The sequence below is a fragment of the Dendropsophus ebraccatus genome, chromosome 8 (genome assembly GCF_027789765.1).
Source record: "Dendropsophus ebraccatus isolate aDenEbr1 chromosome 8, aDenEbr1.pat, whole genome shotgun sequence".
Taxonomy (NCBI): Eukaryota; Metazoa; Chordata; class Amphibia; order Anura; family Hylidae; genus Dendropsophus; species Dendropsophus ebraccatus.
This window is the reverse complement of record NC_091461.1, coordinates 8,062,784-8,077,233: the sequence shown is the minus strand read 5'-3', so window position 1 is coordinate 8,077,233 and position 14,450 is coordinate 8,062,784. Positions and strand designations below refer to the sequence as shown.

At 45.3% G+C, this 14,450-nt stretch overlaps 1 protein-coding gene across 9 annotated transcripts in view; it reads left to right on the top strand.

Moving 5' to 3' along the window:
- Positions 1-11,551, top strand: part of TDRD1 (tudor domain containing 1) — a 55,549-nt gene extending 43,998 nt beyond the window's left edge. For all 9 annotated transcript variants that reach the window (XM_069979747.1, XM_069979740.1, XM_069979741.1 and 6 more), the window contains 7 exons: positions 800-1,879; positions 3,340-3,459; positions 3,889-4,005; positions 4,874-5,041; positions 5,343-5,570; positions 9,643-9,680; positions 11,071-11,551. In XM_069979747.1, coding sequence (XP_069835848.1) covers positions 800-1,879; positions 3,340-3,459; positions 3,889-4,005; positions 4,874-5,041; positions 5,343-5,570; positions 9,643-9,680; positions 11,071-11,139 — 1,820 coding nt within the window. In that variant the 3' untranslated portion in view covers positions 11,140-11,551. The remainder of the gene's footprint in view (positions 1-799; positions 1,880-3,339; positions 3,460-3,888; positions 4,006-4,873; positions 5,042-5,342; positions 5,571-9,642; positions 9,681-11,070) is intronic.
- Positions 11,552-14,450: the final 2,899 nt, after the last annotated feature.

Sequence of the window (14,450 nt, the reverse complement as noted above, 5' to 3'; positions counted from 1 at the left end):
ACAATAATTTTAGGTTCAGATTTAAATCAACGACATACAAAAGATTTTTCGATCGTTGTCTGCAATTACACAGAACAATTATCGTTTAAATTTGAATGATATAACTATTTTTAGCACGATAATCGTCCTGTGTGATAGGGCCCTTAGGATCATCCAGGCAGCTCCCCTGGCAATATGGCCGCCCCCATAACAATCTACAAATAGTGAAATTGAAAAAAATTAAAGTCACAAAACAAATTAGAATAAAAGAACAAATTTTAGTATCGGACACTAATTTTGGTGACACATTCCCTTTAAATTCCATGGCTGATCCTTCCAATGTTTCCTATCAGAGGGGAGTCAGGAGGCTCCAACTCACATTAGAGGGTCACCCAGTTATGCTGGAATTGTTGGGCTGTATAGCTACAGCAGAAGACTCCTTACAGTGATATCCCTCATAAATAAGAAACTTTATGGTCTGTTTATACAGAGCGATAATTCGCCCAATCGTTTGATAAAAAATAGTTAAATCATTTGAAAAAATAGTTTTTGCGATCGTTTTAAGATCGCTTAAGCCCATCTCACACAATAGGAGGAGTCTGTGAAAGACTGTTTACACGAAGCGATCTGCAAATTTTTAATGATTCACAATGAATGATTTCTCACTCGTCGCTTGATCGTTTGCTGTGTTTACACAAGCCGATTATTGCTCAAATGCGGTAGTTAGCGTGAAAATTCGGTCGATAATCCCTCCGCGTAAACGGACCATCAGGGATACAGATTGTGTTTTCTGTTAATTGGTAAAATTTTGTATCTGTAGGTATAATACCAGCTGGAGAAAACTGGAGTCCAGACTCTGCCAAAGCTTTCCAGAAATCTGTGGTAGGATTGAGGCTGCTGGCTAAAGCCGTCAGACGCACAAAGCACGGCTATTCCATTGAGCTGGTGGCCATTGAAAGCGGTGCCGTTATTGCCGACATACTGATTGCTGCCAATGTTGCCGTCCGAGAGGAGGATTCAGCAAAGAACGGTATGGATGTGAATGATGGCAAGGTCCTCAGGCCTCCAGGAGATCTCTCACTAACCTGTAACTCTGACAAAGGATCTCTGAAACACAAAGAGCTGCAGCCCATGAAATCGAGTCCATCGATTGTGAGTGATGCACAGTCTGTCTTACCAAAGTCTCACAAGGAGCTTCCTTCCTCTAATGCTGCTCCTAGAAACCCAACGGACAAGAGAGAATCGCACTCTGGTAGCTTACAACCAATGGCTTTTAATGATGTGCGCCTTCCTAAATCCATCCCCTCCGCCATCAGGGAACCTGCTGAATCCAAACAGACTGCACCTTCCTGTAACAACTCATCCAAATCATGTCCCAAAGACTACAGTGACCCTAAACCCCCCTCACTTTTTCAGAAAGCGCTATCTGGATCCCTGAACTTCTCTCCTAGAGAGGTTGTTTCCTCTAAGCCATTTCCTATGAGGTCTGGCTCCTCTGGGGTTTCAGCATTAGCCAGCAAGCAACGCCATACCAATACGTTGTCGCCATCGTCAGTACAACAAGTTAAACCCATCTCAACTGCGACTAAGGAATCGGGCTTTACTAATTCACCTATGACCCCCATTTCAGGAAAATCGCCCTCCTTTGTCTCCCCTCCTCCCAGTCACCATCGGCTTCTCAGTGTCGCGTCTCTTGTGGATTCTTGTAAACCAAATTCCCTTAATTCTTCTCTATCCACTTCAAGAGAATTCCAGTTCAGTAACTCATCATCTTCAGGAGCAGAAAAAGGAACACGTCCAGGGCGTCCTTCCTCATCAGATGATTGCCTGCAAGGGAAGACGCAGAAGCATAATAATACGTCTGTGAATGGGTTTTCTGCAGCCAGCGGGCATCCACCAGGTAAGGGGAGAAAAAACAATAACACTGCTACACTGCTAAAAAGTTCTTATGACGTTATGGTATCTGTCGGGATCCATTACATCATATATGTAATTAAAAGGAGAACCACATTGCCTGTGCTCCCATATGCAGCATGGAAATCTATTTTCGATTGTGTAATCCATCGTTCACAGTCTGCAGCCCAGCACTTACTAAGGCTGCATTCACAGTCCTGTAAGGCTGCATTCACACGTCCCATAAAAACTGACAATTTTAGGGACCATTGAAGTAAATGTGGCCATTCACATGATCCGTGCCGCAACCCGAACCGCGAAAACATAGAACATGGCCTAGTGCGGATTGCGACAAGGATCACTCCCCGTCGCCTGCAGCAGAGATGACAGGAGAGCATGATGTGCTCTTCTGTCATCGCATTTACTACTCACCTACTCCCCTGTGCTGACCTGCTTCATGTTCACCACAAGTGGCCTGGAATACCCTGCTTTCTTCTCCTGGGAGTGTAGTCCAGGCCACTTCCGGTGTTCGCATGTTGCCGGTCTGCATAGGGGATTAGGTGAGTAGTAGATGCGATGACAGGAGAGCACATCATGCTCTCCTGTCATCTCTACTGCCAGTGGGTTCCGGCTAGGGGATCCGTGCCTCGATCCTCCTCTGGATCACGGCACGGATCGTGTGAATGAGCCCTATGGCCCCCTTCACACGTCTGTAGGAGGCTCCAGGAAACCATCAGTGTTTCCTGGCCACAAAAACAGAGTTAGGGTGCGTTCACACCTACAGGATCCGCAGCAGATCCGCAGCAGATTTGATGGTGCAGATTTGATGCTGTGTTCAGTTATTTAACTAAATCTGCTGCAGATCCACTGCCGCTCCGCTGCAGAAAATCAGCTGCGGATCCTGTAGGTGTGAACGCACCCTAACAAAGCAAAATAAAAACCATACTCACCTGCTGCAGCAGTGTTCTTCTCTGGCTTCTCCTTCTGTGACATCACTCCTGTGCTGCAATGCTGGGGGGAGGTAGCAGCCTCTTGTGGGCAGAGGTATAATGCTGTCTGGAATACCAGATACCCCCATAGGGTTCTGTGCCGGACATGTCATATATTTTCCAGAGCTATTCTCCGGCATGGACACTGTTCTGTAAAAATCCTGAAGAGTAGCAGTGCCCAATAGAACCCTATGGGTCCGGAAATTTACCCAGATTTTCTGTTAAGAAATACGGTTATTATTTTTTCCTCTATTCTACAAAGCACAAGTTGTGTCCTGTCCTTTTTTGTATTGGATGTTTGCAGTTTCTCTGCATATCCCAAATCAATGGTCCATTAGTGTACGATGTACTGCGGGATTCCTGATGTGATCCCGACTGCAGATAGAGAATGTGCTGCGGATTATGGGGCATTGTCGTGTCTCTTTGCCCGAGGAGCAGTCTGGTATTTGCATCACTAAACCTTCACACTGTTTGTCAGGAGTCTCTATTGCACAAACATGGATATCCGTGGATCTGCCTCTTAATAAAGCAATCGCTGCGTGTGTTCTGAAGACGATCAGCCCAGACCTGTTCTACGTCTTCCCAAAGGAAAACAGAGGTGAGAAAACTGAAAACAAATCTTCCTTTCATTTTGTGTATAGACGAGACTTCAGGATTGGCTCTGATGCTGCCTCTACCACGGGATGCATCCCGATCTTAGTTATTGTTGATCTGTCAGAGTTGTAGAAAAGTGCAGGAGGCTTCAGTGTAGATTTCCGCCAAACCATCCCCAATCCAGACCGGATCTCCTGTGACTCATTTTGATTTCTGCCACATATTATGCACGCTATTCATCTTCTTTAAAGGGGTACCCCGGTGAAAATTATTTCACATTTACATTTGTAATTTACTTCAGCCCCTCGTGCAGCTTCCCGCAAACCCCCCACCCCCCTGCTCCATGTCTGTTTGTGTAATAGCAATAGTAATAGGGTCCTAAGAGTTTAGGTCTGTGTCAACCTTCCTTTCTGTTCCTCCTCCTTCCCCCCAGTTGATGTGAAGAGACTCCAACAGGTGATGATGGAAATATTTCAGTATTGCAGCAAAGAGACGGATCAGAATAACTACAGACCTTCAGTGGGGGACGCCTGCTGTGCCAAGTTCTCTGGTTAGTATAGTGGTGGCATTTATATCACATATATCACATATATCACTTTGTGCAGCGTAAGATGCTAGAATAGATGTGATAGCCTGATGGGAGTTGTAGTTTTGCTACAGCTGGAGGGCCACATGAGGTGCACTGCTCTAGGTAAACTACATACATATTGTCCACATGAACCCCACTTCGCATTGGGTTAAACAATGAAAGAGGCATGGTCATGAATAAACCTTGAAATGTCACACACCGACCAGTCAAAACTTTTGTGACCGATCTGGAGAACAGGCTAGGAGAAGTCCACTCTCAGCGCGTTCTGCTTCATATGGTGAGACGGACACAATGCAAGTCTATGGAGCTGTCTCTGAACAGGGAGAGGATCGCGGGGCAGCGCTCTTTCCTCTGATCAGGTGGGGTCTAAACACTCACACCCTGACTGCTAAAAGAAAACTCTTGATATTTCTCATGACAGGTACACTTAGAGTAGCCGTACATCCATCCATAGGAATACACGTTGTGTTATGTACAGCCCATCGGTTCATAGCCATTACTGCATTCGTGTCCCAGTTTGGAACACTAAAAGTTACTTATCATGTCCCCAGTTGTCACCCACCATCCTAATAACATCCAGGGGGTTGGTGTTGATGTGCACCTCATTGGGCACAGTGAGTGATGGGTTATAACATTGTGAGTATTGTATGTTAGTGCTCGGTAAGCGGTGTACATTGTCAGTCATGCAGTGAGGGATCAAGGCCGTGTAAATCTGTCAGGATTAGAAGATTTTACAGGTACAAGTAGAAGCTGTAGATCTTACCTAAGAGACCATGGAATACGCTTCTGCCATACCAATAGCAACTTGATGTACATCTTGTGTTTTCAGAGGATGGTCAGTGGTACCGAGCTGTCGTCCTGGAGGTCCATGAGTCCTCTGCCAGGATAGCTTATGCTGATTATGGTAACATGGAGGTCCTCCCCTTCTCCAGCCTTCTCCCAATGAAGGAAACTTCTCTGGAGCTTCCCATGCAATTGACAAAATGCGCTCTCGCAGGTGAGGTGAATGATAAAGCTATCCATTATGTGTATCTGTATATGCCAAATCTTGTTCACCGCATGCTCCTTAACACCGCACTTTAGCAGTTACTAAATCATTGACTGGACATAAAGGGGAACTATCAGCAGGTAAGACGGATCTAACCTGCTGATATGTCCCTATTGCACAGGAGACGCCGAGGAGGAAGGGATGTCTCCTATTTGTGTGCTCCATGGTGTGTGCTCCCTGTAATTTTCCTCTGTATAAAATGTCCTACTTTTGCACTTGTGCTATTTAATCCTGTCCCGTCCCCCTGTAGATGTGCTCCCTGTCACTGAGTCCTGGTCACCAGAGGCCACATCCACGTTGGCTTCTGTATTACTCGGGGCTGAAGTTCTCATCACAGTAAAGTCCATAGATGCCGGGATATATCGAGTGTCTGTGGACAGAGAGCAGGAGAACGGTGTCCTACATGTGGGGGAGAGGCTGGTCATGGACGGCCTGGCAAGAAGTCTCACTGTGACACCAATGACCAAGAGCTGTTTAGGTAAGAGAGTCTTTGATCAGTCTATATTATACACGTTTGTTTTTTTTTTGCTGTTTCCAACTATAATGGCATGTATATAGCCACTGAGGACTGTAGGAAAGCTCACACTTAATGGTCACATTAGTTGTTATCCTGAACACAGGCTGTCATATCTGGCCTATGTATTATGTTACCAAAATCTCCAAGCCCAGATGCTATGACACCTGCTTTATTGTATATACAGAACCAGTGGAGTAGCGGGGCACAGTGGGGCCACAACCTCTGTTGACGTTAGGTGGGCACAATGGCTTCCACTGGTTTCCTCCACATCCCGTCAGCACAGTGACGGGGGTGCACAGTAGGTTTGGATGGTGTAATTTTCCCAGTAGTATCCAGCGTGGGGGCTTTGTGTAATCTTTTGTGTCAGATGAAGGTACGGTCACTTGCATAGTAATGGCCCTATTACACTGGACCATTATCGTGCAAATTGTCATTATATCGTTCAAATGATAATTGTTTAATGTAAATGCAGCAGTGATCAAACGACCAACAAGAAATCGTTCGTTTGGTGCTGACCTGTAATCGTTTTCTAATTGTTCAGTGTAATTCCACTTTGTTCCCTTATTTGCTGGGATCAGATAGACTAAACGATCGTAAATAACTATGGTTCTGTGTAATATGATGAACGATTTCTGGTTCTGGAAACAGTCTAGCTTGTAATCGTTTCTCGATAAAAATCGATTCATTTTTTTTTTAAATTCTCAATTTTATTCATTTTCCAATTTTATAACAAGACAAACAGCAACTCGTCGCACCCGCAGGGTGCAATGACATGTCATTGTGTCAACAAAAACATCAACAGGTGCATGGTAACAGCAGACTGTAACGGACTCTGTGGGAATCCGCAGCTCCCGGTAAGGCGGCTAGGCATGCAAAGGGATAATCAACTAGGGAGTGAGCTCACGCTCAGGAAGCAGCCAGAGTAAGAAAAAGAGAAGAGAGGAAGAAAGAAGAAAGGGAGTGAAAGGGAAAGGAGTACAAGGAGGGAGTATGAGGAAGAGGGGTCAGGGTGGGGGAGGTCGGTCCTCACTGAACCAGAAGAGACCGAAATTCCGTTGATTCAGTAAACTGATCCCAGTGGTACCAGGTACGGAAGAAACGAGAATTGCGTCCATGCAATTGCGCCGTCAGATCCTCCAGGTGCTTAACATTCTCCACTTTGCGGAGCCACAAGGAGATGCCCGGAGGGTCAGGTTGGCGCCACAGGGCAGGAATACAAGCACGAGCAGCGTTGACCAGATGTCGGAGCACAGAGCGGCGGTTGGTCTTCAGAGGAATCTCCGACAAGTGCAGGAGGAAGAATGATGGAGAGAAAGGGAGCCGGTGATCAGTAAAAGTGGAAGAGATGCGCCAAAATTCTCTCCAAAAAGGTTCCAGTTTAGTACAGCTCTAGAAGGTGTGGAGGAGAGAACCCTCTCCACCACAGTTCCTCCAGCAAAGCGGGGAGACCTCGGGAAAAATCCGGTGAAGTAGGGTAGGCACTCGATATCACCGCGAGAGGAGTTTGTACCCTGCCTCCTGAAGACGGGAGGCAATAGATGAGGAATGCGTACAAGTAAGGACACGTTCCACCTGCGCTGCAGAGAAGGCAACGCTAAGGTCCTCCTCCCACGCAGTGAGAAAAGGAGGCGGAGGCTGTTCAGGAGGCGAACCCAACATGGCATAGAAGAGTGAAAGGGTATGGCGGAGGGGGCCTGAGCCCAGGCAAAGGGACTCAAATTGAGTGGATGACCGTGCAAAGCAGGAGGGATTTGGCAGGGAAAGGAGGAAATGATGTAGTTGTAGCGACCGCCAGAACCCCAGGGGTAAAGGGTCCGTGAGGTCATTGAGTGCAGACAAAGGCAGCCAAGCTGTACCCGAGAGGAAGGAGAAAGCACGAAAATTGCCCGCACAAAGCCATGTACGGAACACTGGGTCTTCCATGCCGGGCAGAAAGCAGGGATTGCCCAGGATCGGAAATAAGGGGGAGGGGTGCGGGGCTAGGAAGCCGGAGGAGAGATGCTTTTGGCATATCCTCAGGGTCGGGGCAATGGTAGGGTGTCGGGCAAATCGACGGCAGGCGTCCGGCAACCTTGGTGCCGCCAGCAGCGAGATAGGGGAAAGTGCCAGCTCTAAGCCAACCCATATTTTCGTTAGGGCATGACGATGCCAGTCTACCACTCGGGAAAGATGGGCAGCGGCATAGTAGTGGTAAAGGTTAGGGAGTCCAAGTCCCCTCTCGATTTTGGACGATACAGGACTGCCTTCGCCAAGCGAGGCTGCTTATGAGCCCAGATAAACTTAGTGAGAATTGTCGAAAGGTGCCTAAAGTAGGACGAGGGCACCGCCACCGGGAGGGCCTGGAAAAGGTACAAGAGGCGAGGCATTCATTTTAAAGATAGCACAGCGCCCAAACCAGGAGAAGGTGCCCCTCAGCAAGTCCGATTCGATCCGCTTCAACATTGGTGGAAAGTTGGCCTGAAAGATTTCGGCGACAGATGGTGTCAGCTGAATCCCCAAATACGTTAAGGAGGAGCGTGTTCAGCGAAAGGGGAAAGAGGTTGTCAAAGCGTCCACTACAGGGGAAGAGAGAGAGAGATTGAGCGCCTCAGATTTTTGCAGGTTTATCTTATAATTAGAGACGGTTTGGTATCTAGAGAGTTCAGAAAGAAGATTAGGAAGAGACACGGAAGGATGAGTAAGAAAGAAAAGCAGATCGTCTGCATACGCCGCTACTTTATGCTCCACTCGCCTCACACTCACCCCTGAGATATTTACATTATTCCTGATATGTCTGAGAAAAGGTTCCAGTGTAAGAACAAAGATAAGGGGGGGCAGGGGACAGCCCTGCCGTGTGCCGTTAGATATGGAGAACGGGGTGGAGAGAAGGCCGTTGACCGAGACCTGGGCAGAAGGACAAGAGTACAGAGAGCCAACCCATGCCAACATATGCGGGCCGAGGCCAATATGTCGGAGTGTAGCAAATATAAAGGGGCATTGACGGCAGGGCTGATGACCGGCATGGTGAATGATATTGATGGCCCGCATGGTGTTATCCCGGGCTTCCCTCGTGGGCAAGACACCCACTTGGTCAAGATGTATAATGGACTGGAGGAAAGGCGTCAGGCGGGCCGCTAGTATTTTGGAAAAGAACTTAAGATCTAAATTTAGAAGGGAAATGGGACGATAGTTCTGTCAGTGAGAGGGATCCTTACCCTCCTTGGGGATTACTGAAATGTGGGCCCGTAGGGAATCTGGGGGGAGTGAGAAGCCAGTGGAGACCGCGTTGTACGCAGACAGGAAATGTTCCTTCATGAGGGGGCCGAAGACTTTGTAGTAGGGGAGGGTGAACCCGTCAGGACCGGGAGCTTTACCCAAGGGGGTGGATGTAATCGCCCACTCCCATTCTGAGGCAGTGATGGGGGATTCCAGGGAGTCAGTGCTCTCCTCTAGCACGGAGGGAAGGCCCGAGTCCCGTAGATAAGCCGAAATGGTGGAGAGAAGGGAATCAGAGCCAGAGGGGCTTTCTGGTGGGGCCAGCCCATACAACTTTACATAATAAGAGCGAAAGGCCTCTGCGATTTGGGAGGTCAGGGAAAGCTTAGTACCGGAGGACGAGGAGATAAAATCGCTTCATTTAACAGACAATGGCTGGGGTGAGGAGGTGCTCTTCTCTAGCCTTTTGAGGTGAAGGTGCTAGTCCAGAGACTTCACTGAGGTGTGTTCACCCCCCCTTGGTCCATGTCAACATCTTTATTCCAGGACTGAAGCCCCAAGAAGGTCCTAGATGTGTTATACATGTTCAGTACAGAATCATTACTTATTGTTGGTGTTTTGTTTTGTACCATTTATAAGTCACATGTCCTACAACCAACCCTTATGCTATAGGACTTTGTGGTGGGACACTGCTTGGCTTTATTTCATGTGGCTGACTCTAGAGATTATTTTGTTGTGTTGGATTTGGTTCTGGTCGTTGACTTTATTTATTATTATAAACTTTTTTGTTCTTTTTTTTTTTTTTTTTTTTTTCTCATTCTTTTGTCTTCATTTACAGAGGGAAGCGGCTGCTGCTGCCATGATCTCCTGAAGAGAGTAAGTCACACTCAGGGCAGTTTGTACAAAGTATTTTTCCAGTGCATTAATCTACAGAAACATTGTATAGGTGACTGTGCTAGGGGCAGAGTATAGTATGGGAAAAAGCAGTGGAAGCCTAAATCTCAGCAATAAATAGAACATATGTGCATATCGTGTCGTAGGAGAGAACGCTGGAAATGTGTGGTCTTCGAGCCCTTGTAGGCGGCTGTTTGTGGCCACGAATTGTATAATTTTTCAAGTGGGGGGACGAGACGCAAGTAGTAATGGCACAGCACAGACAGGGTTAATTCACGCTGTCTGTAAAACAAGCATCAGGGCGTGTTTGTTGTAGTTGAGGAAAGCCGCCACTTCTGTCTAGACCCTTATCTGCTCCATCCTCCTGCCCAGTGCTGAGCGCTGTGTCAGGACATGCTGTCACATAGCTGTCTGCTCTTTGTTGTGGATGGTACAAAGCATTTAGAGACTGCTGGTGGTGGAGACCATTGTGTGTGTGTATATATATTTGGGGGAGCGGGGGAGGTAGGGTTGGAAATCTTCAAGCGTAACTCCCATGTACATGTCATTTTTCAGGAGTCAGTAAGTATCAATAGTACAGGCAACTTTATTTAAATTGATGTCAGGAAAAAAACATCGGAAACAGCTCCAACAGTAGACATGGATAAGTGACAATACTTCCATAGAATAAATACATCAACATGTAACAGAATTAGAAGCACATTCTAGTGTGAAAAGTACAAGCGATTTTAAGAAACTCTGTAATCGGTTTTATTAAGCAAAAGAGTTTCCTTCTATACTCAAAAAGTTGTTTTGCAGCCTCCCCCCTTCACTTCAGAAGAAGCAGGGTTGCTGTGTACATTATGCTCTATGGAGGGGGGAGGGGTTGAAGGGGATGAGTGAGCACGGAAAGGAGAAAAGGCAGCACGGCACAGCACATCATCCTGCAATCTTATCTCACTAAGCTCCCAGATAAGCACTGACCTTTCTGACCTGTGAATCCAGCGTTTTATGTGCCCAGACAGCCTGCAAACTGCACAGCTGCTTGTCTCCTCTTCCTCCTCACTCATCCCTCCCCTTCCATAAGGTTATAATGGACTCAGCAAATCAGTCTTCAGTTTGCTTCTCTGTAATGAAGACAGCTTTGCCTGATAATGCACAGATAAGTAGTTGAGGGGGCTGGGAAACAACTTTGAGCACAGAAAGAGGCTTTTTTTTTTGCTTAATAAAACCTATTACACAGTTTCTTCAAATCACTTGTACTATTGATTTGTGCCAAAAAAAAAAGGAAAATGACAATGAGACTTTGAGTGATCTCTTGCAGTTGTGTAGTTAGGGAATACTCTCATACTGAGATGCATCTGTTGTTTTTTTTTGTCCTTTATTGCAACAGGTTGAGAAGCAGGAAGAAAGAATTCTGCAACTGGAAGAAAAAATTCTGCGTCTCCTGAAGATGAAATGAGGAGGCGATTATGTACTTGGCTCTGTACATGGGCACAGGACTCATTGCTACAGAGCCCATGTGAAGGGAAAACTTTTTTTTTTTGCATTTCAAAAAGACCCTTCCTCCCAGAGGATGCGGATGCTGCACATCTGCTTGTTTGTTGTTGTTGTTTTTTTGCCACTAGAAAATCCATCATAGAGGTGTCAAGAATTGCCTGGTTATATATAAAGGAAAGAAAGGGATTAATCCCTGTAAATTGAAAAAGAAGCAGTGTATGGGGGATGAAAGCTCATTGTGACCTGGCCGGGCCTACAGAGCTGATGAGCTTGTTACAGTGTGTCATTTTTCCTTCTCAAAACAATGAAGTCATGCGGTGAAAATCTTCTATGTCCGATCCTTCTCTCCACCGCCATCATCTATCACGGAAAGTCAGGACAGCATTGGCCTAGCTTTAGTCTGAGGGATATGGAACCTTAAAGGGGTATCTCAACTCATAGAGTTATATTTGTAGGCCTCATCAAGTTGAAAATTTTTGCTAATATGCTGCACATCCAAAGAAAATCTTCACTTTAATCACACCAGCATTAGTGCGATTAAAGTGAAGATCTTCTTTGGATGTGCGGTTATATATATATATATATATATATATATATATATATATATATATATATATATATATATATATATATATATAGTATGTAAGCAATAGAATGGAGTGCACTCACAGGAACTGTGTACAGAGTGCAAGCAGTGGAGACTGGATCCACGTCCCCTCTTCCAATAAAATTACGAGGCTGATTTTTTGCTGATGATTAACGAATAAACACCACAAGTTTTTCACTGTTTGGATGTGCTGCAGCCTCGTAATTTTATATTATGTATGTATGTATACACACACACATATACCAGCCAAACCACTGCTTTTAGAGCAGAGTGGTGGTCAGTAACCTGGACATGAGCTGTCAACAATGGGAGGGAAAGAGCAGCAGATCAGGAGGAGACAAGTTTGTTAAATGATTATTTTTGCAAAAATACTTAGCTTGATGCCCTGCCGGTATTAGTATATTAGTTGAGATGGGAATATCCCCTTAAAGGGCTATTATCCTGGATCCCAGGACCAAGGTTAGTGATGCTGCTGTATTGCTTACTATTATGTTATGATGGCCTTGGCTGTGTGAGCAGGGATCAGGTCACGATGAGTTCTCCGCCTCAGCAAGCAGAGATTATGGCAAGAAAACCAAACACAAAATGGAGAATGTTTTACGGCTGGCGTTCTGTATAATTTTTTACTTATTCAAAGCTTTATTATAAATTTTAAAGGGGTACAGAAAAAAGAGCAAGGGAAGGTGGTCATCAAATTAGAATGGTACAAAATATGCTCAGACATAGCTTGCACATAATATATCACTATTGGGTGATATCCATATAAGTTCCATTGTGTGATATCCATATAAGTTCCATCGTGTGATATCCATATAAGTTCCATCGTGTGATATCCACATAAGTTCCATTGTGTGATATCCATATAAGTTCCATCGTGTGATATCCATATAAGTTACATCGAGTGATATCCATATAAGTTCCATCGTGTGATATCCACGTAAGTTCCATCGTGTGATATCATACATAATGAACATCATAAAAGATAAAACATCCTAGGCACCACTGTCTTTAAGTTATAATTTAAATAATTGGAGAAAATGTATAAATTAAACAACGGATTCTAAAAAATTGTACATGAAACAATGAGACCAGACCTGAAGTTAGCGCACCGGATGGGTTTTCTTTTTGCAATGTGACGATGATGATTTGGGTTAATATTTCCTGGTTTGCACTGAGCGACGTGCTGCACTTTATGGTTTATGCAGGTTAGGTTGTGTTTTTTGTCTATTGAAGGTCAAATTTATATATTCTATGCAAAGGTTTATGTCTTTTGGTTTGTCACATGCCAAGGTTGTGAAAAAGTGCCTGGAGGACTAAGGGGCGTTACCCTGCTGCAATTCCACCGAATCAGATGTTTGTTTCTCATTTATTTATCAGTGTTATTTTATTAATAATAAATGGTTTGTTCTCCGCCTGTCTGTGTCTTCATTGTGGCGTCCACAACTCTGTCATAGAATACAGTGTATATCAGAATAGTGAGTGCAGCTCTGGAGTATAATACAGGATGTAACAGTTATGTATGTATGTATGTATATATATATATATATATATATATATATATACACACACACACACACACACACACACACACACACATAGGTATAGTGTTATAGGAAATCTCAACTAATTTCTATCCTTTATCTGTCCTGCTTGTCTGTAGGCGCTGAGGATTCTGGGACACTGCATGCGGCTCAGGACGGTGGCTATAAAGGAACATTTGGTCAAGTAGAAATCATGGTAAAATAGTACAAAACAATGACTGTAATGCCCATGTACACTCCCCCTACCCAATGTACACTCACCCCTACCCCACGTGCCCCTACCCAGCGCAGGATATTGAATAGTTTTGATGGCAGCCAGGGGTCAGGACAAGGGCCTCTAGGTGTGCATATTACTACTTTTTTGTTATATTTTTTTAGATTGCAAGGTGACCAAAATGGCAGTTCTAGTAATGTATACAAAAAGTCTCAATGACATTTACAGATACTTCCTCAAAAAATGCTGCAATTCACACAAAGCTGGCCCCTACTGCGGAGATAGATAGGCGCCCCTGTACTTGCTGGGATCAGGCCCCTACTGCAAGTGTATGTGTATGCATGTATGTGTGTGTATATATATACATACATACATACTGGGATTAGCGCCTCATCGGCCAGCAGCAGTAAGAGCAGCTGTGGATGTAGACAGGCTTGTGAATTCAGCTCTGGATGTGACTGGAGTAGAAGTCAATGTAAGTAATGGCCGGCACAGGATTGTATGGCTTCTTCCTTTGTGTTGTGGTTTATAGTAGCTGGGAGGTCCTGTGTCCTGCGGCGTCGCCTCCTTGCAGCCTAAAGGCCACTTTCCTGTAATATTGGCGTCTCCATCCCCCTTTGTGTGGTGCGCACCACCTACTGATAGACACCCGCCGTGCCGGCTCAGTCATGGGGCACCTGAATCTCAGCGTTTCCGCTCAGCCCTCAGGTTACTGCAGTTTTTTCAGTGTCGTCCACTGAGGAATTCAGAATATGTAAAGACCTCGGGAGCCGAGGATGAAATCACCTTGTTAGAATCCACTTGTAACAGCTGCCAGTACTGAGGGTCCGATCCTAGTATCAGCTGCCAATTCTGAGGGTCCGATCCTGATATCAGCTGCCAATACTGAGGGTCCGATCCTAGTATCAGCT